This window comes from Ahaetulla prasina, chromosome 4 (genome assembly GCF_028640845.1).
Source record: "Ahaetulla prasina isolate Xishuangbanna chromosome 4, ASM2864084v1, whole genome shotgun sequence".
NCBI lineage: Eukaryota > Metazoa > Chordata > Lepidosauria > Squamata > Colubridae > Ahaetulla > Ahaetulla prasina.
The window spans coordinates 148,714,216-148,738,138 of NC_080542.1; the positions used below are offsets into that span (position 1 = coordinate 148,714,216).

General features: G+C 44.9%; 1 protein-coding gene across 1 annotated transcript; it reads right to left on the reverse strand.

The window, feature by feature from the left end:
* Positions 1-280: 280 nt before the first annotated feature.
* On the reverse strand, positions 281-22,673 carry CCM2 (CCM2 scaffold protein). Its single transcript, XM_058181817.1, has 10 exons — positions 22,468-22,673; positions 17,814-17,987; positions 15,826-15,909; positions 13,838-14,021; positions 10,034-10,170; positions 8,918-9,053; positions 4,722-4,779; positions 3,384-3,522; positions 2,801-2,939; positions 281-2,480 (listed from the first exon to the last, which is right to left on the reverse strand). Exons 1-10 carry the CDS (start codon positions 22,495-22,497, stop codon positions 2,200-2,202), a joined length of 1,362 nt encoding a protein of 453 aa, XP_058037800.1. The 5' UTR covers positions 22,498-22,673; the 3' UTR covers positions 281-2,199.
* Positions 22,674-23,923: the final 1,250 nt, after the last annotated feature.

Consider the following 23,923-nt stretch of genomic DNA (forward strand, 5'->3'; position numbering starts at 1 on the left):
CCCAACATTTACTCATTACACAAAACTGCCAATTTGAGCATCGTTTCTCCTTCCGGAATGGTTTTTCCTCGCCTGATTCAAACTAATTTCTTTTTAGATGTGTTATTTTATTTATCATTTTAAGGGGTCCCGATACCACCATGTTCCTGGGATCCCCCACCTCCCTGTGTGTGAGACACAAAGCTCTCTCACTCGGGGCGTTTGCAAAAAAAAAATAATTCAGATTTTAATTTTTCTCTTGGATTCGAACACCAGGTAGTTAAAATTCATGCCTTGCCAAAAAGGAAAAAACGTAAATATTTTGCAGTTCACGTCAAGATTTTAGCCTCAAGGCTAAATGATCTGGAATGGGTTGTTAAACCAGGCACAATTTTGAGTGTTGTGTTTTAACGTCAGAGACGTCCTTGGTCAGAGTGACCGGGTATGTTGAGCACAAAACAAAGGAAGGAGAAGAGAAATTGAGATGGAAACCGATAGGAGAGAATTTGTAGCTCAGGGTTGCAAGGTTGGGATCCTGGGAGCTCTCTGAGCTGGGGGGTTTCCTTGCCGACGTTTCATGACCCAACTAGGGAACAGTATCAGGGAGAGAAGGAAAGGAAACGGAAGGAAAGGGAAGGGAAGGGAGGGGAAGGGAAAAGGGGAGGGAAGGAAGGGGAGGGAAGAGAAGGGAAAGGAAGGGAAGGGAAGAAAAAGGAAGGGAAGGGAAGGGAAGGGAAGGGAAGGGAAGGGAAGGGAAGGGAAGGAAGGGGTGGAGGTGAGGACGATGACTGTGGGGTCCTTGGTGGTCTCTGAGCTGGGTGGTTTCCTTGCAGACATTTCATGACCCAACTAGAGAACATCATCAGTGCTAGAAGGGGCTGTCTATAAATAGAAACCAAACCTCCCTTCCTCCCAGCACCAATGATCTCACCTAGTTGAATCACGAAACATCTTCAGGAAAACCAAGCTCAGAGAGCACCACGGATCCCACTAGTGAGGAGGAAACTGTTCCACAGAATAACAGAGCTGGAAGGGGCCTTGGAGGTCTTCTAGTCCAACCCCACTCTACCATATTGAACAAACAGTTGTCCAATCTCTTCTTAAAAACCTCCAGTGATGGAGCAGAAACAAAACCACCACGTATCCCGGTCACTTTCCCCAGATGGAAAGCTAAGAAGTCCTCAAGTCCCTTACCGTGGTTGGTCTTCCATGGCCAGCTTTTTTTATTCGAAACCGGTAGGGTTTTGTTTTTTTTTAACACAAAACACAGGACAACAATCTTTGGTGCGCTTTAAAAAAAAAAAAAAAGACACAGATGTCTGTCTCCCCAAAGGGCTAAAAGAACATCCGTGTCAGTTTATCGAAGCCCAGAGAGCTCTTGGCGGCGTGATACACGCTTAGAAAAATATCTGTGCATTTGTATGTATAATATATACAACACATGTACATATGTATATATTGCCTTTGCTTCTTAAAATAAACCAGGATTAAAAATGTCTCGTTTGCGTTGTTGGTTCTCAAATGAAGTTCTTGGTGGAAGTCCATCATGAGATACCCACACAATGCCCTGTTTGTTGGAGGGAGGCCGGGCTCCTCACTGAGCTCCAGCTGCTTGGAAGAGACCAAATTTGGCCAAGATCGAGGAAGGTTTGGACCCACGTGAACGAGCAAAGGAGCTGCAGCTTGTCTTGAACGAGATCTGGTTTCTCAACCAAGTTCTCCACTCTCCCTGAAGTCAACCCGCCCGCCTGTAGGGAGCCCCAAGTTCGAATTCACTGCCCTCCCACCAGACTTATGGACCTCCCAAACGACTCCCAGGAAGATCAGCCCGTTGGCGTCGATGGCAGGAGCTCAACCTCCCACCACCCGATGAAGCTCTGGAGCTCCTCAACAGCTTCTCTGCCAGGTCTCCTCCTGCTTTTGAAATGTAAGGACAACCGCCTGGAATTTCAACAGTGAGAAACGTCCAGGAACACGCAATCAGATGTGCACACGAGCATTAGAAAGGTGCGGAGAAGATTCTGAGGACTTTCCCGGGGGTTTGTGGCTTCTCCACAATCTGCTCACTCACACAGAGATACGGCGATGAGCACCTATGCTTGGAGAAATGGCCAGGGACTGAGAGTCTTGGGGGAACTTTGGGAAACGAGACAGAGGAAAAAGAAAGGGGGACGAAGCGGGAATCGAAAGTCCCAATGTCTCTCGGCATCCTTGCCCGGATCACGACGAATCTTGATCCAAGCTGCACCCCAAGGCTTCGATGTCGTTGCTGATGTCGGAGATCATCCGGTCCCACTCATCACCCTCCGATGGTGCCGACTGGTCATCGGAGCTTCCGGTGGCGCCATTGCCGTTGGTGGCGGAGTTGGAGGCGGATCTCACTGTCCACCGGTACCGGCCGAAGCTATCTGTGATGATGCCCCGCCCGTCCTTCACGCCGATGGTCTCGAGGAAGTTCTCGAAGTATTGGCTGTCCTTCTCGGGGATGAAGGGACGGAGACCTTGGGAGGAGGAAAAAGAAGGTAAGGGAACTCAGTGGAGAAGGCCTGTCAAATGCGTAGGTGGACTCGAACGCAGGGCCTTGAAAAAGCCATCTATCTCAGAGAGCACCAAGAACCCCACAGTCATCATCCTCCTCCTCCATTCTGCACACCCCTCTCCCTCCTAGCTCTGATGATGTTCCCTAGTCAGGCAATAAACGTGTGTCACAAAACCCCATAGTTGAAGCCAACACAACTAGCCAAGATAGCCAACTACCCACAATCCCAATTAATTTGGGGGCGGGGCGCCCAATCCCCACATGGGGTGGGGAAAAGGTTACCCAGCAGAAGGAATTTCCGGCTGTCTCCGTAGAGATGTCGCAGGTTGACACAGAACTCATGGACGGAGGCCCCATTGCGGTACTCGTGCAGAAGCATGGCGAACTGTTGGATCTCGTGCGAGGAAAGCTTCGTCCGTAACTACAATGGAGGAGGAACGTGGTTACTCAAATGAAAAGACAAATCAACACTGGAAGTTAACCAGGTTTCAATAAATGATCCAAGGTAGATTGCCTGTTTTCTCCAAGAGTTAAACTCAACATTTATGGTTTATGGACACTCGATCTTTCTTATAAACATAAGGAAGCTGGCTGGAAGATTCTGGGAGTGGAAGTCTATCCCTCTTAAAACATGGGGAATTCTGGGAAGTCCAGCCCTCTTAAATCATGCTGGATGGAGGATTCTGGGAGTTGAAGTCCTCTCCTTTTAAAGCATGCTGAATCTGCTTCTTCAGCAGGGGGTTGGGCTAGATGACCTCCAAGGTCCCTTCCAAATCTTCTTTATTCTGTAAGCATCTCCTGCTTGAACAGGGGGTTGGTCCCTTCCAACTCTTCAAGGGGGGGGGGCTTCCCTCATTCCACTTACCGTCATCATGTAGTCCTGCAGGAGTTCCGTCGCTGTCGTGCTCAACTCGCTGTCGCTGGCTGTTTTGGCGGGGGGAGATGGCTGGGCTGAGAAGGAGGTGGGGGAGTTGCACCCCGTATCTAAGGATTCTGGGAAAGAGCTGGAAAGACACGGGCCGGGGGGGCGGGGGGGAGAGACACATACACACAAAAGTGATTCTGGGACCTTCCAAAGGGATGGCCTGGGCCTCGAACCCATATCCCAGGAAAAAAAGCCCAAGAACAGCTCTGTGTTTCAATGATGACGCTATGTTTCCATCGTTGTAAGTTGAGGACTCCTTGTCCGATAGCTGTACTCCATTTCAATTCCATTTGGAGAGAAAACTTATAACCAATAATTATAATAATAGAGGCAGTCTTCGATGTACGACCGCAACCATGCATCCCCCTCACGTTTCGGTCGCTAAGTGAGACATTTGAAGTGCATTTTGCCATCTTTGTCTAGCCTCTCTGACTGCCATGGTGAAATGAAGCGCTGCGGTTGTTAAGTAAGTCACCCCATTGTTAAGTGAATCCAGCTTCCCTGTTGAGTTTGGATGGTTGGGAAGGCCCAGGACGCTGCGACAGTCATAAATATGAGTCAGAATTTGGATCATGGGGATGCCACAAAAGTCGTCAGTGCAAAAAACACTTGTTTTCAGTGCTGTCGTAATTTGGAATGGTCGCTAAATGAATCATTGTAAGAAAAGGAGTACTTATGCAGCCACACATCCAAAGCTAACCTCATCGGGGACAGTCCAGATTATTCTTGACTTAGGAACATTCGTTTAGTGACGCAAGTTACAACGGCACTGGAAAAAGTGACTTAGAGACACTCCTCGCACTTACGACCTTATCAGCATCCCCATGGTTACGTGATCAAAATTTGGCCCTTAAAACATCACTGAAAAAGCGACTTTCAGCCATTCCTCGCACTTACGATGCTTGAGGCATCTTCACGGCCAAGTGATTAAAATTTGGACCTTAAAACAACGCTAAAACAAGAGACTTATGACCATTTCTCACACTTACGACCATCGCAGCATCTCTCAGTGGTCAAAATTTGGACTCTTTTAACCTGGCATGTTCTTACGACAGTTGCAATGTCCTGAAAGGGGGGGGCGGTCAATTGGGGCCCCACTTGCTGAACAATTGCAATGATTCGCTTAACGATGGGGGCTGCGAAAGCTCGTCAAATGGAGCCAAAGCTCCCTTTAACGTCTCGGTGACAGAAATCTGGGACCCTCGTGTCGGTCGTTATAAGTCGAGGACGACCGTAGGCATGATGAGAAACCATCCCCAGTGGGAAGGAGGAACTCACAATGTGCTGACTTCAGCTTCATAGGGGTCTTTGACGTCCACTTTGGTCGACGAGTCATCTGTGGGGAAGACGACCGGGGGGGGGGGGAGAATGAGGTTCAGAAAAGCCCAGGATGTGGGTGGAGGCTTCAGACTCCCCACCCCCACCCCACAGGATTGTCCTTTCTGATGGCCGAAACCCGGGGGGGGGGGAGGGAGGGCGTCCACCCACAGGAGGAGGATCTGTGCCGCTTTGGAGACCCCCGCCCTTCCGACAGGGAACTAGAGTTATGAGTTGGGGCCTTCCCTGCATTTCTGAATTTTTTCCCTGCTTGGAGTGAGGGGGGTTTCAAGAGGAGGAGGAGGAGGAGGAGGAGACGGGAAGAATAAGAGGAGGAACCGGAGAACAAGGAGGAGGAGGACAAAGTGGAGAAGGAGAAAGAGGAAGAGGAGGAGGAGGAGAAGAATGAGAAGAATAAGGAAAAGGAGGAAAAGGAGAATGTGGTGGTGGGCTCCTTGCCACTCTGAGCTTGCTTGTTAGCTTGCAGAAGACCCAACTAGGTAACATCACCAGGGCTAAAAGGAGGCGGGTTTATGGAGAGGAGGAGGAGGAAGAGAGATTGTGAGGTCCTTGGTGCTCTCCAAGCTGGATGATTTTCTCGCAGACGTCTCATGACCCAACTATGAAACGTCATCAGAGCTCAGAGAGAAGGTGAGGTTTCCTCTCTGTTTGTGGCAGTGTTCCTTTTTTATTGGTTCCTTGTTTAGGCTGGTGGTTGCTGTTAGCTTGTTTGCCTGCATTGGTAGTTGATTGGTTTATTTGGGATAACATTGACAGGACAAACTATATAAACAGAGAGCAAAATGCCCTCCCTCCTAGCACAGATGATGTTCCCTAGTTGCAAAACGTATGCAAAAGAAAAGCCACTTAGCTCAGAGAGCACCAAGGACCTCGCAATCCCTCCTCCTCCTCTTCTTTCTCCTCTTCTTCCTCTCTACAAACTCCACTTCCATCTAGCCCAGATGATGTTCTCTAGTTGGGTCATGAAACGTCTGCAAGAAGACAACCCAGCTCAGAGAGCAATGAAGATCCTACAGCATTGGTGGCCAGCGTCGTGGCGGAACGGTCGGTCGCCCCGATAGCTCCGGGGCGACCGCCGAAATTCCCCCTGGAATGGGGGTCCATCGCGGACCATAGCTGCCCTGAAGGGGCAGTGAAGAATTCAGGAGCCGACGGGGCTGGCAGGGAGGCAGCAAATTCCCTGCAGCCCCAGTCTTTTCCCCCCGACCCACCGGGGAGGAATGGCAGCCGACATCATTTGCCCCAAAGCCGGAGACCGACACAAGGATCGGGCAGGAGAGGAAGCACAATTTTTGAAGGAGATATCGAAGCCGGATGAGTGATCATCAACTCACAGGAGGCATGGAAAACAAATTTGCCAAAAGCAGGCTAAGAAAAAATATGAATAGCGGCTAATTGAAACAAGAGAAAGCGGAAGGAAATAATTAAAGAAAATCAGATTTACCTAAAACCTGGAATGAGAGACTAGAACCTATCTCAAGGGTTTTAATTAATTTTGGAGATTTTTTTCAAACTAAATATTTTAACTGGAACTTATTTTGCACACTTTAAAAGTTTTTATTGGCTAATTAACTTTGGACAGGTTTAAAAGATGGGAGGGAGGGAAAGGAAGGGAAAAAAAATATTGGATGATTTTAAAGCTTTAAAAATGGACTTAGATTGACTTCATCTTTTCTCCCCACTTTGCACAAGTTTGACTATAAAGGATTACAATGTAACTAATTATGAGACTGAAAGAAACTTACAAATTTTAACAACTTGCAACAAAGGAAACTTGGCTTCAAAATGGCTACTGTACTATTTTGTTTAATTATATTACAAAAAGGACAAAGGATAGTGGTTTTAAATTGGAAAGAAAAAGAAAAAAAAGCAGATTGGAGCAGGACTTTATAAATGGAGTTTAATGGATTGTGTTTTTATTTTTTATAAAATTCTGAAAATAAAAGATTATGAGAAATTGAATTAAATTGAAACAAAGACGTTTGCTACCTTATCATTTTGCTACAGTATAAAGGCTGACGCCTAAAGGAAGAAGAAAGAAGGCAGAAACAAAGGATTTGACCTTAAAAGGGATTTTGTTAACTCGTAGATGGCAATTGCAGTGTAAAGACTGACATCTAAAGGCAGAAGAAGAAATGCAGAAGCAAGAAATTGAAATGATTTGAAATAAAAGACTTGATGATAATTGTGGACTGTAATTGCTATGAAGGCTGTTACTTAAAAAATTAGAGTAATCCCCAAGGAAAGATTTTTTATTTTAAATTTAAATAGAATAATAAGGAGAAAGTTGTTTTTGATGTCTTGAAACTTTAAAAATATTTGCTACTTATGTTTTGGAATTATACTAAACAATGATTTTAGAGGCAGAGGAAGATAGCAGGAACTGAGTGGTCTCGACACTAGAACCACTCCCATATAGATTGACAGGTTGATGTGATCGCACATCCACCTTAAGAAAGGATGTCAAAAAGCTGTCTTTAGATTCATATTATAGGTTGATTTATGTAAAACATGGATGAGAATTATAGAACTTTTAAAAATATTTTGGGGAATGATGGAGATGGGAAATAGTTTTTGATGATTTGAAATTTTAAAAGAAACACTGTTATTTTTGACTTGTAATTTTATTAGATGGCAATCTTTAGTGACAGAGGAAGATAGCAGGAACTGAATAATTCGTATTTCAGGATTATTCCCACGTAGATGGATAGATTGATGTGACTGCATGACCGCCTTGGAAAGGATGTTAAAAGGTTGTCTTCAGATCTATATCAAAGATTTTAAGAGATAACTGTAATTACGCAAAACATGAATGATAACTATGGAATTTTTAAGGATACTTTGGGGAATGAGGGAAAGACTATAAAAAATGATTTTTGATTAAAAGAAATAATGTTACTTATGATGATACAAGATCAGGCACTTGGCGTGAGGCTAGGGAAGTTCGTTCCAAAGCGTGAGCTCCAACAGAGAAGGCCCTGCCCCTGGGGCCGCCAGCCGACATTGTTTGGCGGACGGCACCCTGAGAAGGCCCTCTGTGAGAGCGCACGGGTCGGTGGGAGGCATAAGGTAGCAGCAGGCGGTCTCGTAAGTACCGGGTCCTAAGCCATGGAGCGCTTTAAAGGTGGTAACCAGAATCTTGAAGCGCACCCGAAAGGCCACAGGAAGCCAGTGCAGGCTACGGAGCAGTGGTGTTACATGGGAGCCACGAACGGCTCCCTGCTACCACCGCGCAGCTGCATTCTGACTAACTGTAGCCTCCGGTGCACCTCAAGGGCAGCCCCATGTAGAGAGCATTGCAATAATCCAGCCGAGACGTAACCAGAGCGTGAGTGACCGTGCATAAGGCATCCCGGTCAAGGAAGGGACGCAACTGGCGAACCAAGCAAACTTGGTAAAAGGCCCTCCTGGTGACGGCCGCCAGATGTTCATCAAAGGACAGCCGACCATCCAGGAGGACACCCAAGTTGCGAACCACCTCCTTTGGGGCCAATAACTCGCCCCCAACAGTCAGCTGCGGGTGCAGCTGACTGTACCGGGGTGCCGGCATCCACAGCCACTCCGTCTTGGAGGGATTGAGCTTGAGTCTGTTTCTCCCCATCCAGACCCGAATATGTAACCGACCGATATCTTTTTCAACAAAGATCTGTATGTTTTATTTTGTTTTTTAAAAAATTCAAAAAAACTTGTATAAAAAAAAAAAGATCCCACAGTTTTACTCCTTCAACCCCACTTCCATCTAGCACTGATGATGCTCCCTAGCTGGGTCACAAGATGTCTGCAAAAAAACACCCTGCCCCCCACAACTCAGAGATACAAATATTCTCTTCTCTTGGGAGTAAACCCCCGAGGGCCCATCACCCACAGTTTCAACTTCCATCCTTCCAACTATGGACGTTCCTGTGGCCAAGTTCTGGAGAAGACCTCTCCTGAGGAACCTCAACGGGTCCATCTCCGTCTCCTGATCCAACCTCCCTCCCCTGAAGCCTGACTCGAGGAAGGAAGCCCCTTGCTCCCACCCATAGGAGGGAGAGACGCCATCCTGACGGCTATTCTATGAATCCAAGGGCCTCCAGAAGTAGTGCTGCTGAAAATGACTCCCAGGCCCCCAAGGAGATCTGAGCCTTTTCTCCTACCGCTGTGTATGGAGAGATGCCGGGTGGGTGTGGTGGCCCCATCAAAGATCGCTCTGTCCAGGAAGTCTATAGTAGATTCCGTGTAAACAATGTGGAAGACTTGGCTGAGGAGGGAGCAGAGTTCCTCACCGGTGACCTGGAGGAAGGAGGAACCCAACGGAGGTGAGGTGGACATCCCTTCCAAGAAGTCCTTCAGAAGAAGATGAGAACTTCCAGAAGATGGAGGTTCTGGTAGAAACCTACCACATTGAGGAGAAAGTGGTCCATCGCTGATACTCAAGAGGGGACAGGTTATACAAGAAGTCCACTCGACTTACAACACTTTGCTTAGTGACCATTCGGAGTTACGACAGCCCCGAAAAATAGGACTGCTCTTTGGCCTTACGACCAATCCCCAAGGTCACGGAAACCAAATTTGGACACTTGGCCACGGATTCATATTTACAATGGTTGCAGTGTCCCGCTGGTCACACACACACCCTCCCCTTTTGCAACCAAAGAAAGTCTGACTCGCTTAATGACCACGGGACTAATTGTACAACGGCAAGGATTCCCTGAACAAATAGGGCAGGAGGAGTCATAAAATGGGACACAGCTCATGGATTGAATGTCTCACTTAGTCACAGGAATCTGGGGCTCAATCGGGGGTCATGCATTCAAGGACGGCCTGCACTGGGGACCGCCGGGAGCTGGGTTCGGAAGACGACGGTTTGGTCACTAAAGGGGAGGGAAGATCTAACCCACCCACAGTGATCTTCACGGGAACCGGGTTATGTTGTCCTCGGAAGAAACGTAAGACAAACCAAGATCCTGAAAATGTAAGTAACCAGTTTGGTGTAGAGTGGGGAGGGTGTGGGCCTAGAAACCAGGAGAGAGTGAGTTCTAGTTCTGGTTTAGGTGTGAAAGCCAGCAGGGTGACTTTGGGCCAATCACCAGGAGACGGGGAGTTTTAGTTCAGCCTTAAGACATAAAAGCCAGATGCTTGAAGCCCACTGGCAGTAAGACGGGGCAGGGGGGGGGGGGAAATATCAATTTAATAATGAAATAAATTAAAAGGCAATTCCGACAGGAGGACCCAAAAGAAAACCTCAGGCCGCCAGGGGCAGAGGATCTAACCTTATTCTCCGTGGCAAGGATCACCAGGCAACAGGCTTCGACAGGCACCATGCCACTCTCCGAAAGAGAGCCGGAGGTGAGCGCTTTGCAGCTTTCGGCACAAAGACTCTGGCTGGGGGAGAGGCCGGGCTCCTGAGCTGAGAAAAAACAGAGGCTGTGAGTGGAGACGCGGACCCCCTCCTCCTTGTAGGAGGCGTTTCAGGACCCAACTAGGGATTGCCATCATCAGCAATGGGAGGGTAGGAGGTTTGGAGAGGGGAGGGGAGGATAGATAGATACTGTAGATAGATAGATAGATAGATAGATAGATAGATAGATAGATAGATAGATAGATAGATAGATAGATAGATAGATAGATAGATAGATAGATAGATAGATAGATAGATAGATAGATAGATAGATAGATAGATACTGTAGATAGATAGAGAGAGAATTACAAATAGAGATAGATAATAGATGATATACAGTTGATAGAAAAATAGATGAGATAGATAAACAGAGATTAATAGAGATATAGATAATAGATAGAGTAATAATAAGAGAGATAACAGATGATATACAGATGATATATATTAGATCAGGGGTCACCAACCTTTCAGACCTCAGGGACCACTAAATTCATAATTTTAAATCCTGTGGACCACTAATATGAATTTTTTAAAAAGATAAATGTCAGGTCTGGAAACCTACGGCCTAGTATGGTTTCCAGACCTGACAATAAATAGTATTTAGTGCAATATATAAAAGGCAAATAATTTTTCTGTGGAGCACCAAAATTTTCTTCTGGACAGAGCTGAAAACTGGAGCATTAGCATTTGATTGTAACAAGATTTTAACTCCCTGATAGAGAATGTATTCGTAGTCAAGATTGGAGATGATGAAAGGAAATGGTATTTTGTGTATTGCAAGTAAATGGCGTTTTGTATATTGGAAGTGAAAGTTAAGGAAATGCTTATTACAATTGCTGGCGTGGAACCTTTAAGAAGAATATAACAAGATATTTTTTTAAATGGAATTTTTATTTTTTATCCTTTTTTATCTTTTTATTACAGTGTTTAAGAAGAAAAGTTTATTGAATGTTTCTTTTTTCTTTTTCTTTTTTTTTCTTTCCTTCTTCTTGGTATTACTTATTTTAAAAATGGCTTTCAAGCAAAGAGATTTAACTACTTCTAAAATACTGGAAATTTCCTCACTTCAGATACAGAAATTGAAAGAAGATATTAAAGATAGCTTAAGGAATTTTTTACAGGAGCTTATGGAGGTTCATCTTTCAGAAATAGATCAAAAATTTGATGAAATGGAGAAAGAAATATTGGATTTTAAAGATATGGTGGAAGAACAGAGGAGGGAGATGAAAAAATTAAAGGAATCAATTAATCCATTATTGTTATCTAGTATTCAAACAGAGGAAAGACTGGAAGAAATTAACCAAATTAATTTAGATTTACAAAGGAAAATAGATGAAGTTCAAATTAATTTGAATTTAGAAAATAAAATAAACGATATTCAGGTTAAGGTAGATAGGGCAGATGAAGAAGGGTTATATTACAATATAAATTAATGGAATATGCTATAAGGGTGAGAGGATTAAAATTTGAAAGAGATTTTTATTCAGGCCTTTGCTCAGATAGATGGAGTGGAACCAGAAGATTTTGAAGTTAATATTGAAAAAATTTATCGTGTTAATTCTTGGTTGGCAAGGCAGAAGTGTTTACCGAGAGATGTGGTTATTTATTTTACAAATAAGAAGATTTATTTATAAGATTTATTTATAAGACCAGTGGTTCATGGACTACTGGTTAATGACCACTGGATTAGATGATAAAGATATAATAATAGACAGATAGATACAGATAATAGATAGAATGAGAGAGAGAGAGATGGATGAATGGAGCGATGGATAGATACAATTAATGATAGATCGATAATATATATGATAGAGAGATAGAAGATAGATAATAAATGATAGACAATACATAGATGGTAGATATAGTCAAATACTAGAGATAACAGAGGTGTGTGTGTGAGTGTGTGTGTGTGGTTATTTATTTTACAAATAAGAAGATTAGGTATGGAATTTTGCAAGCATTTTATAAAAATAAATTTCAAATACTAGGACAAGATATAATAATGATGAAGGAAATTCCTCCTAAAATGTTAAGAAAGAGAAAAGAATTTGCCTTTTTAGTGGATGAGCTTAAGAAACATCAGATATATTTTAGATGGGAGATTCCAGCTGGCTTAACAGTGAATTATAAAGGAAGAAAGTATTTTCTTAATACAGTTTTTAAAGCACGAGATTTCTACACTAATGTATTAAAGATTGGGAACCCTTTATCGATAGATGTTAAGTTGAATGGTGAATAGATGGTGGAAAATGTGTAAGATAGAAGATAAGGGGAGTGAGAATGTTTAATTTTATTATATATGATTATGGTTAATTTTTGTAAATGATTTATTTTGGATATAAATGTGTAATTTTAGGGGTACTATTTGATATATTTGAGGTATAAAGGAATAGGAAGATGGAATATTGTTTAATTTTGGAGGATAGATAGTAAAATTTAATTTGGATTAAATATTATATTTGAGAGATGGATGTAATGTTGTTATATGGTTAACTAGAATTTAATTGTTATAACTGATATATTTTGGATAAGTTATAGGTGTAATTTTAATAATGTTATTTGATATAAGTAAGGTAAAGTGAAGATTTTAATTATTACAATTGATATACTGTGGAGATAATATAGGATTAATAATAATATTTGTAATCTGATTTGATGTATGTAAATGATACTGAAGATATGAAAAGATGGATTATTGTTTATCCTTGGAGGTTGGACAGAAAAATTTAAGAAATTAAGTTGGAAATATAAACTATTCTTGAGAGACTGCTTAAGGAAGAAAGACATTTCAGAAGAATCCTTGGTGAATATTGGAAGATGGAACGTTGTTTTGGTACTGATTGATGAAGGTTGGATATTAAAAACTATGTACTTTAATGAAGAACAAATACGAACTCAATTGGAAATTTCTGAGATCGGGGAGTCGAGGTTTTAAGGAGTGACTATGGATTATGATTTGTGTTATATTTTAATTTTTGTTGTTAGTTTTATACCCTGTATTCGGTTCTGGGAAGTCCCGGGGGGGGGGAGGAGGAGGAGGAGGAGGAGGAGGAGGAGGAGGAGGTAGAAAATGGATTGATGGTTAATGTACAGAGATGATTGAAGATGTATAATCAATGTAAGATTGGAGCTGCCTGGCTATCATTTCAGAATGATGGGAAGGAAGGAAGTAGAAGAGAGGAGGAGGTAGGAAAGAGAAGAGGAGGAAGAAGAAAGGAAGGAAGAGGGATAGAAGAGGGAGAAGAAAGGAGTAGGGAGGAAGGAGGAGATGATGTAGATAAGAGAAGGGGGAGGATGGTTGTGGAAAGTAGAAGAAGGTAGAGAAGGGAAGAGAGTTAAAGGAAGGGGGTGGTGACCGGGCAGGTCCAATTAATTGTATATGATGGTACATTAAATATGTTATTGGATATGAATGTTAAAATAAAACTTTTTATTAAAAAAAATGGTAATTCGTAGCTTCCAATATGCCAAGTCAAGGGGGAAGAGCCAGCTTTGCTTAACGACCGGGCAATCCGCTTAACAACAATGGTGATTTGCTTCTCCACTGCAGCGTGAAGGTCACCATAACTGTGAACAGTTACTAAGTGAAGCGTTGTAAGTGGGGGACTATCGGCATTTATAACGGTCGCAGCGTCCCTGGGTCACGCGATTCTCTACGGGAGATCTCCCCACCTACCTGTCTTCAACACCACCAGATGGGAGGAATCGTCCCGGATATACGACACCGACGCGATGTCATGGATGGGCACCCGGAGGATGAGGTCCTCGCTGTCACGCCAGAGGAGCTTGACGTTGTAAGCCGAGACGCTGACCAGGGCATCGTGCTCGTGGGTCAGCTGGCCGGGAAGCTGGTGAGCCCGCTGTGGGAGGGGGAGAGAGAGAGAAAGAAGGAAGGAAGGGCTCCGGGTCTTTTCCTCCTCCGACTGTTTTCCCAAACTATTTTATTTATTTTATTTATTTATTTATTTATCAAACTTCTATACCGCCCTTCTCCCGAAGGACTCAGGGCGGTGTACAGCCTTCATTTAAAACAATTAATATACATATTAAAATAACCATTAAAAAGCTTATTCAATAAAAGGCCAAATTAAAACCGTCGGTTGACCATAAAAATACCCAATAAAATTACCATTAAAAGTTTAAAATTTAAATTTAGAATTTAAAAAGTCAGGCCAGTCCTGCTTGTATAAATAAATAAGTTTTCAGTTCCCGGCAGAAGGTCCCAAGGTCAGGCAATTGGCGTAAACTGGGGGGAAGTTCGTTCCAGAGAGTAGGTGCTCCCACAGAGAAGGACCTTCCCCTGGGGGCCGCCAGCCGACACTGCTTGGCGGACGGCACCCTGAGAAGACCCTCTCTGTGAGAGCGTACGGGTCGGTGGGGAGTGGGGAGGGAGAGAAGACTCCTCCACCCCCAAAGGGGTTCAGAATGGGCCGAAGCAGGGATGTTTCTTGGAGAAAGTGGGGAAGCTTGGAAACTTTGGGGGTCTTGGATGGTCTCTGAGCTGGGGGAGTTTCTAGCAGACATTTCATGAGAACATCATTTCTGTTAGAAGGGAGGAGGAGGAGGGAGGAGGAGAACTGTGGGGTCCTTGGTCCTCTCTGAGCTGGGTGGCTTTCTTGCAGACGTCTCATGACCCAACTAGGGAACAGCATCAGTGGTAGAAAGGAGGAGGAGGTATTCTCGGTGAAGTTCCCCCTTGGAGCTGTTTGAAGTTATTGAAAAAAATGACTTATGACTGATTTTCACATTTGTGACCACTGCAGCATTCTTATAATGATACGCTCAAAATTCTTCCGACTTTTGACGAGTGACTCGTATTTATGACGGTCGCAGCATCCGGGGGGGCTCATGTGATTCCCCCTTGCGAGGAGCAAAGTCAAGGGGGAAACCAAATTCACTTAACAACTGTGTCACCTGCTTAACAACTGCAGTGATTCGCCTTACAACGGTGGCAAGAAGGATGATAAAACGGAGCCACGGTCACTTCACAAATATCTCACTTAGCAACGGAAGTTTCAGGCTCTGTTGTGGTCGTAAGTTCGAGGACCGGCTGTATTAGGTTGTAAAATATCTTCTTATGACAGGACAGAAATTCAAATCAGATTGTTCAGTGTGAGAAAGTCAATTCGGCTATTCCTCAATGTACAATCGCAAATTGAGCCCCAAAATGTATGTTGCTAAGAGGGACGTGGCTTAAGGAAACGTTGCTCCATTTTACAGCTTTCCTTGCCAGATTTCTTAAGTGAATCGCTGCAGTTCTTAAATTAATTCTCTGAATCTCTGTGGCTGAGGGTGACACCTGTGAAGTGAGCTTTGCTCCATTTTATGATCTTTCTTGTCGTTAACTGAATCATTGCAGCGGTTCAATTGGTCACACAGGCGTTAAGTGAATCATTGCAGCTGTTTGTCACACAGGCATTAACTGAAGCCGACTTTCCCCCTTGACTTGCCCAAAGGAGATCCCATGAACCATCACCACCACCGTCGTAAAGACAAGCCTCCGGATCTGGATCCCCCCGACAGTGAGGAAACAGTGTGACGGGGGTTAAGGGTGGGTGTAACACCGGTGGAAAACGCTCCCAAGTCGTGGGGTTATTTTTACAGCGCCCTCATAACTTGGAACGGTTCTAAGTCGAGGACTTGTGGGTGAAAAGAATTGCCTACCTTTGCAGTATCAATTAAATGAAGAATTTCGGTTCGGCTGGAGGGATTCAGATATCCTGGAACCGACGTTATTTGACCCAAATACTGAAAAGTGGGGGAAAAAAATTACAATGAAAGAGAAATAGTTCGTTTAGTGACGGTTCAATTTTACGACAGCCCTGAAAAAAAAAGAGACTTAGTTCAGTTTTCCCCGAGATCATGGGATCAAAATTCAGACCGATTCGTATTTAGGGCGGTCGTAGCATCTCTGGGGGGGTTATGTGATTCCCTTGTTTCAATCTTCTGACGAGCCAAGTCGATGGGGAAGTTTGGATTCACTTAACGACCGGGTGACTGATTTAAACACTGCAGTGATTCCCACCACAATGGCAGCAAGGGAGTCATAAAACAGACCCAAAAGCTCTTTGTTGTCTTACTTAGCAACAGAAATGTTGCGGTTGTGATACAGGATGACCTGTATTGCTTTTGGGGGAGGGGTCCTGGGTTCGAGACCCACCTTTGAAAATTTTCTCCTCTCTTCCACCCTCCCCCCCCCATGGTCGTAAGTTGAGGACTATCTGTGTGGTCCACCTGTGCTCCTCAGGAGTCAAACCACCTGGCACTCCTCCCCGATGGTCATGCGGCTGGACCTTCTGGATGGGGGTCACTGTGTTGGAGCAGGGGGTCAGAGTAGATGACCTTCAAGACCTTCAATAAGAGAGTCAGAAGTGACTCTTTTATTCAGAGCAGGGGGGGCAGGAGGAGGAGGAGGAGGAGGAAGAAGAAGAGAAGGGAGAAGAAGTAGAAGGAAGAAGGTGGAGGAACAGGAGGAGGAGGAAGAAAATGAAGGAGAAGGAAGAAGGAGGAAGAAAGGGACCAAGTTTGGACACCCCTGGACTAGAAGGTCCCTTCAAACTCTATTGCTTGAAGCAGGAGGAGGAGGAGGAGGAGAGAAGGATCTGCTGATTCAGCAGGGGGCTGGAGTAGAAGACCTCCGAAGTCTCTTCTGTTCTTGTATGATTTCTTTCCGCGGTTGTTAAGTGCAGCGGTCACTAACTGGTGGTCTGCGGACCACTGATGGTCTGTGAGAACATTTTGGTGACCCCCAGAAAAATTATCTGCATTTTTTACATTGCACTAAATCAGGGGTCCTCAAACTACGGCCCCTGAGATGGATAGGTGCAATGAACGTTTGTGTTGCTGCAGAGAGTCTCCCCCTTGGGGGTCTTTTTGAGGGTCAGAGGGGGGCAGAAATTCTGACTTGGGGTCTCCTTCAGACCTCCTGGTGTGGGGCTTTGGGCAAAAGCTGGAGGGAAGTGCTGGTGGTGGTGAAGAGCCGGAGGGCCTCGTTCCAGTGGGACTGCATCATGACCTGGAACTGGCTGACCATCTCAGCCCACTGAGCCTCCAGGCACTGGTACCTGGCCTTGCACTCCCACAGGTCTTGCCTGTGCTTGGAAAGCCTATGCTCCTAGTCCTCAGTGAACTGAGCCTCCTTCTCGGCCAGATTCAATTTAAACTGAGCCTTTTTACCAACTCTTTCTTGTGGCGGCTGCTTAGCTCCAACAGCTGCTTCCTGTAGGGAAGGAGCCTAAGGAGCCCAGGCGGGGAGGCGAGGAGGGGCTGAGGGGGAGGGGCGAGTACAGGCTGGCGAGGTGCCCCTAGACTTGACATAGAGTTGGCCACGCCCACCCTGTCACATGACCGCCTAACCACGCCCACCCAGCTGGTCATTAGGCAGATTGTATCAGTGGTCCACGGGATTTAAAGTTATGAATTGAGTGGTCCCTGAGGTCCGAAAGGTTGGGGACCCCTGGTTAAGTGAATCCCTGCAGTTATTAAGTGAGTCACACGGTTGTCAAGTCTGTTATAAAGTGGAGGAGGAGGAGGAGGAGGAGGAGGAGAAAAGGGTCTCCTGCCTGAGCAAGGGCTTGGACTAGAAGATCTCCGAGGTCCCTTCCTGTGATTCCCTTCAAAAGTCCTTCTATTCAAGAACAGGGCGGCCTTACCTTCACTTCCTTCTCGATGTAGTCGTTCAAGAGGACATCCGGCTCGAAGCGATCCGGCAAAGCCAACGGGACCGTGTGCAGCGCCCGCCGTTCGGTGACTTTCTCCTGGGCTTTCTTGTCGCGCCCCTTCTCCCCTTTCAGGAAGACCCGCTTGAACGGGGAGACGATCCCAGGCTGCAAATAAAGAAAGGGGGCAGAGTGGGTTGCCGACGTTTGACAAAATCAAGAGTGGGGAGTTTCGGACAGGCAGGGGTAGACAGGTTGGGGGGCAGCGAAGAGAGAAAAACAACACCGTTCTTGCAAGACGACGGGACGATCACCAGTCCTTACCTCGCTTTCCATCGTTATCCTCCGGAAGTGGAACTACCTGGAAAAGTCTGCAGTTGGCCGTCTTATCCGAGAGTTACTTTCAACAGCCAGATAAGACTCACGCATTTGCAGAAAGGAAGGGCTTACGTTTCTCATGAGCGAGAGCCGGATGCAGACAAACCACAGCTTCCTTCTAAGGATGGAGCTGGTGAGCGCAACAACCAGCTGTCAGCGAGAGAGAGAAAAATCCGAAATACCCCCACAAGGAAACAGCTGTAGAGGCAAGGCCTTTTTTGGGGGGTGTTGGGGTGCTCAGATCTTTGCAAAAGAGGGTCTGAGTGTATCATACGGGTCCCCTAACAACAGGACGAGACCACGGCGAGCGACCATGGATTTAAACGTGACCGAATAAGAATCTCGAAGCATTCAAGGTTGTTTCAGAAGGAGTTTAAGCAACACTTGTGAGTACTTCAATGTTTCAACAAAACTCCATCCAGCACAACAAACACCAACACACTGAGAATAAACATCGAACAAATTTTGTAGACTTCAGGCAAGCCACGATATCTTTTTAATTTCCAATGGGGAAAGAGAATTAATGGACTCTCTAGGGTGCGGGAGGACTAGATTTCACTGCTCCCAATCAGCTATTTTAACCCCCAAAATGTTTCTCAACTTTCAACTCTCAGAATTCCTCAGAGACCTAGCTAGGGAATTCTGGGAGTTTAAGACCCCCTGTCTTAAAGAGACGATAAGTCCCTCACATCTTCCAAGTTGCCAACTTTGAGAAATACGACACTAAACTATCCTACATCCTTTGGAAGAAGCCATAATGCCGGCTGGCCTTGATTCACATTTGTGACCATTGTTAAGCAAGGCAACAAAAGGATCATATTTACTGGTTCATATTTCTGACGGTTGTTGTGTCCAGGGGTCACGTGAGTCCCCTTTTGCGACCTTCTCACAAGCAGGAAACCAGATCGACACAATAACCGGCTTCCTAGGAGACGGACAATGGTGATTCACTTAACAACGGTGGCAAGTAAAGTCACAAAACGGGGACACCCTCCCCAAACAAGGGCTCCATCACAGTCGTAAGTCAAGGATTACCTGCATCAGTTAAGATCGGGTAGGCCTTCCCCCAATGCCAAAGTGTCAATTCAGAAACGTACACAATTACCCTGAAGGACAATTTCAATTCCGCAAGGCAAACAGGCCAGGAATTAATTGCAAGAATTAATTGGAACGATCTTGATCTCGTTTCAGATCAGCTTATTATGAAACAAAAAGCTATATCTAAGTGGGTTTTTTGGGGGGGAGAGGTTTCGGTTAGGTGGGTCTCTAGGGGCAGAGAAGATAATGGGTTCATTTCACGGATTTTTTTTGTGACCGTTGCATGAAATTTATTTGGATGACAGATATAAAAGTTGGCAGGACTCTCTGCCTGTGCAAATTTCATTCCAAAAAACCCAATCTTTGCATTTAAAAGATTTTCCTAGGGAAAAGCCAACACATTTACTAATAACTAAGAAAAAGAAATTTGTTTATTTGTGGCGTCTGTAACCACAATAGATTGACAGGAAGCATGAGAAACTATGAGGGTTGTCAGTAACACCACACCCTTTATATGTAAAAATCTCTATCTATCTATTTTTGTTGAGATAAGTGACAATTTTCCCATCTAATATCCACCTTCAAAAGTTCATAGATCATGTGCTGACCAAGGAACCAGGAGACCGGGAGTTCTAGTCCCGAGTTACTTGTAAAGATAATAGAAATAAACATATTCTCTGCTTTCCAATGATAAACAGATACTTCCCAAAAGCCGGAATCTGTGCCAAACAAAGGCTTGGAAATCTCTAAAACAGGCTAATCTTCCATACCTTCAAATCAATTGTGTGACCGATGTATCCATGGAGTAAATCTTTAGTACAGGTAGCCCTCCACTTACAACAGTTCATTTAGTGACCGTTCAACGTTACAATGATCCTTAGGACCGTTTTTCATACTTGTGACCCTTGCAGCATCTCTATGGTCATGTTCAGATGCTTGGAAACTGACTCATATTTATGACGGTCGCAGGGTCCCGGGGTCAGGTGACCTTCTGACGAACAAAGTCAATGGGGAAGCTAGATTCACTTAACGACCATCTATGTTAACGGCTGCCCAGATTCTCTGAACAAATGTGCCAGGAAAGGTCGTAAAATGGGCTAAATTCAATTAATGATGGTCTCGATTAGCAACAGAAGTTGGAACCAAGCCCCTGCAGCACAATCAGTGATGGGGAGCAAATCACAGCCCCTTCCCCAAATACTTCTATCCCAAGGTGAGAGATGGAAGCGGGGGGGGGCGGAATGGGATAGAATGAGAAAGAGGATGAGAGAGACAGGGATAGAGAGAATGAGAAAACAAGGGAGAGAAAATCAGAGAGAGGGAGGGAAGGAGGAAGAAAGGAAGGAAGATGAGATTCAAAAAAAGAGTGTCTTTGACAGAGAGGAGGAGAGAATGAAAGAACAAGGGAGGGAGATAAAGAGGGAAAGAGTCAGAATGGGAGAGAAAGAATGAGAGAGTAAAAGAAAGAAAAACAAAGGGAGAGAGAGAAAAAGAGTCAGAAAGAGGGAGAGAATGAGGAAGGGAAAGAGAATGAAAGGCAGAAAGAGGGAAAGGAATTCAGAAAAAGAAAGAAAGAAAGAGAAAGAGGGAGAGAGAGGCAGAATAAGAGAGAAAGAGAGAACAAGGGAAAGAGAAAGAAAAAGAGGGAGAGAGAAGAAAAGAGAGAGACTCTCCTGGAGTGAAGAATAGAAATTTATTAATTTGAATTATGGGGAAAATGGGCTATTAGATCTATTTTGGTCATGCAGGCGAAAGTCCAACAGGGGAAGGAACCTTGAAACTTGGGAGACATAACCAGCACAGCACACCGAGGATGTCCTGGCGCACAGGATGATGGGCTCTGTTAGCAGGGGTGAAATGCTCTCAGTTCAGATCCGGTAGCGATGGCAGCGGATGGTTTGGAGAACCAGTAGCAAAAATCCCTGCCCCCAGCCCCCCCCCATGCCCGGCTGAGCCATGCAATCATCAGAGGGTTTTTGTTTTTGTTTTTTTACTTTTAAAAGCATTTTTTCTTCGGCCGAAGAGGTTGTAGAAAAAATGTTTTTAAAAGTAAAAAAAAAAAAAAGTTGGCCATGCCCACCCAGTCACATTACCCCCCACCAAACCACGCCCACAGAACCGATCATAACAAATTTTACGTTTCACCACTGCTCTGTAGCCCATCATCCTTTCGGAGGATGGGCTCTATACTCCAAGGCACTCTAAATTCAGAAGTGGGGGGGGGGGAGAGAACAGTCCAAGCAACGCAGCTCCTCCATCCAGGAACCCCGGATTCCACCATCCCCCAGTACGCCCAAGGTATGTTGAGGATGATGGACTTTGTAGTCCATTGCCATTTGTGGGGAGGGACTTTGTAATCCATTTGGGATGAAAAGCTCTGTGTACTCCAAGGCCATTCCAAATTTGGGGCAAGGGAACAAAGCCCAACCAGCCCACCCTTCCTGCAACCTGAAGATGCCCAAGGCGTGGAGGGCACGATGGGCTCCGTAGTCCAACGCTCTTGAGGGTGACAGCAAGCACAAATTTGGGGGTAGCAAAGCCCAACCAGCACAACTCTCCTGCCAGGATGCCCAAGACAGAGAGGACGATGGGCTATGTAGTCCAACACCATTGAGGATGATGGGCTGTAGAGTCCATCACCATTTGGGATGCTGGGCTCTGTACTTCAAGGCCATTCCAAATTTGGGGCAAGGAACAAAGCCCAACCAGCCCACCCTTCCTGCAACCTGAAGATGCCCAAGGCGTGGAGGGCACGATGGGCTCCGTAGTCCAACGCTCTTGAGGGTGACAGCAAGCACAAATTTGGGGGTAGCAAAGCCCAACCAGCACAACTCTCCTGCCAGGATGCCCAAGACAGAGAGGACGATGGGCTATGTAGTCCAACACCATTGAGGATGATGGGCTGTAGAGTCCATCACCATTTGGGATGCTGGGCTCTGTACTTCAAGATCAAATTTGAGGTGGAGGGGGGTGGGGGGGAGAAAAGCCCAACCAGCAGAACTCTCCTGCCAGAAGATGGAGAGGATGATGGGCTAAGTATTCCAACACCACTGAGGATGATGGGCTCTGTAGTTCAAGACCAAATTCGGAGGTGGGGGGAGAGCAAAGCCCAACCAGCACAACTCTCCTGTCAGGATGCCCAAGGCGCAGAGAGGACGATGGGCTCTGTAGTCCCCCCCTTCCCCATACAAACAAGCCCCTCCCCCTGGCCCAAAGGCCACGCCCCTCTCACCTTTTTGCCCCTCTTGCCTTCCTCCTCCATGTCTCAGGCGGGGCCCGGAGGCATCTTCCCCGCCGGGCTCCCCTCGCCTTTCACTGCCCCGCCATCGCCGCCCCGGAGGCTTCAAGCCGAGCCCGAAAAGGCGCCGCCGCCGCCCCGGCACCGATTTTTCAATCCTGCCGCCATCTTGGGCGTCGGCGGCGTTCCCGGCATGCCCTGCGCGCGCGCCTTTCCTCTCCTCCCCTCCACGCCCGGCGGCGACTTTCGGCCCCGGGGAGGACTGACGTCAGGGAGGAGAAGAGACGAAGGCCAGCCAGCTTAGTCGGAGGCCCTAGGCGCATGCGCGACCTTATCCCGAACAGGGGAACGTAGATCGATGAAAATATAGAAAGATTCCGGTGTAGTCTAAATATTCATCCAAAGACATGGATCTATGATTTAATAAAAAGGTTCCGAAATAATATAAGCACTTATAAAAGAGAACAGTATAAATATTCATTCGCAGACACAGATCTATGATATAATAGAAAAATTCCTTTCTATAAAGGAACTTTTATATTATATATAATATAATATTTTATATTATATATAATATAATATATATGATTATATATATATATAATATAATATTTTATATTATATAAAATATAATATATATGATTATATATATATATATATATATATATATATATATATATATATATATATATATATATATATATATATATATATATATATATATATATATATATATATATATATATATATATATATATATATATAAATGCAAGAAGCATAGTCAACAAATTACCTGAATTAATCCTCTTATTAAACAGTGGCACATTTGATATCATTTTTGTTTGTGAAACATGGCTGAACTCATCCCTTCCTGACTCCATTATCTCAAACAAAGAATATCAAGTCTATCGATCAGATCGGGAAAACCGAAGAGGTGGCGGAGTGGCTATCTTTTACAAAAAGTCACTGAACCTAAAAAATATCCAAGTAACACATAAACTCTCTCTTCCTGAAACTATAGTATGCGACCTATCCCTTGACACTACCCTTCGATTCTTACTATTCTACAGAGCCCCTGACTATGACATTACCCATGCAAATATGCTATAAATATTCATCCCAAGACGTAGAGTGTTGCATGGGCCAGGAGGCTGAAGATGATTGAGAAGACTTCACAGCAAACAATGTCCAGAATCAACAGCATAGAAAGTCTAGAATCAACAGCACTTTATTGAGCATCAGACAAAGTTTATATAGTTTCTCAGTTTCTCATGTCTCACCTAACATACATGTTACTTCATTATTGGTTAATTGGTCTCCAAGGCACAATAATTGGTTAGTAATTACATCATTGGCTTTTCGTGAGAATACCTGTTCATGCTAGAAAGCAAAGGCAACAGTGTTTCAGGGCTACAACTTTGTTTCATCCTGTATTCTTGTATATGCTGGG

Coding starts and splice junctions, on each gene's coding strand:
- CCM2 (XM_058181817.1), bottom strand. CDS start 22,497: ATGGAGGAGGAAGGCAAGAGGGGCAAAAAG. Junction 10,171..13,837: donor TCTGGTGGTGTTGAAGACAG/GTAGGTGGGGAG, acceptor GTTTTTTCTCAG/CTCAGGAGCCCGGCCTCTCC. Junction 3,523..4,721: donor GAAGCTGAAGTCAGCACATT/GTGAGTTCCTCC, acceptor GTGTCTTTCCAG/CTCTTTCCCAGAATCCTTAG.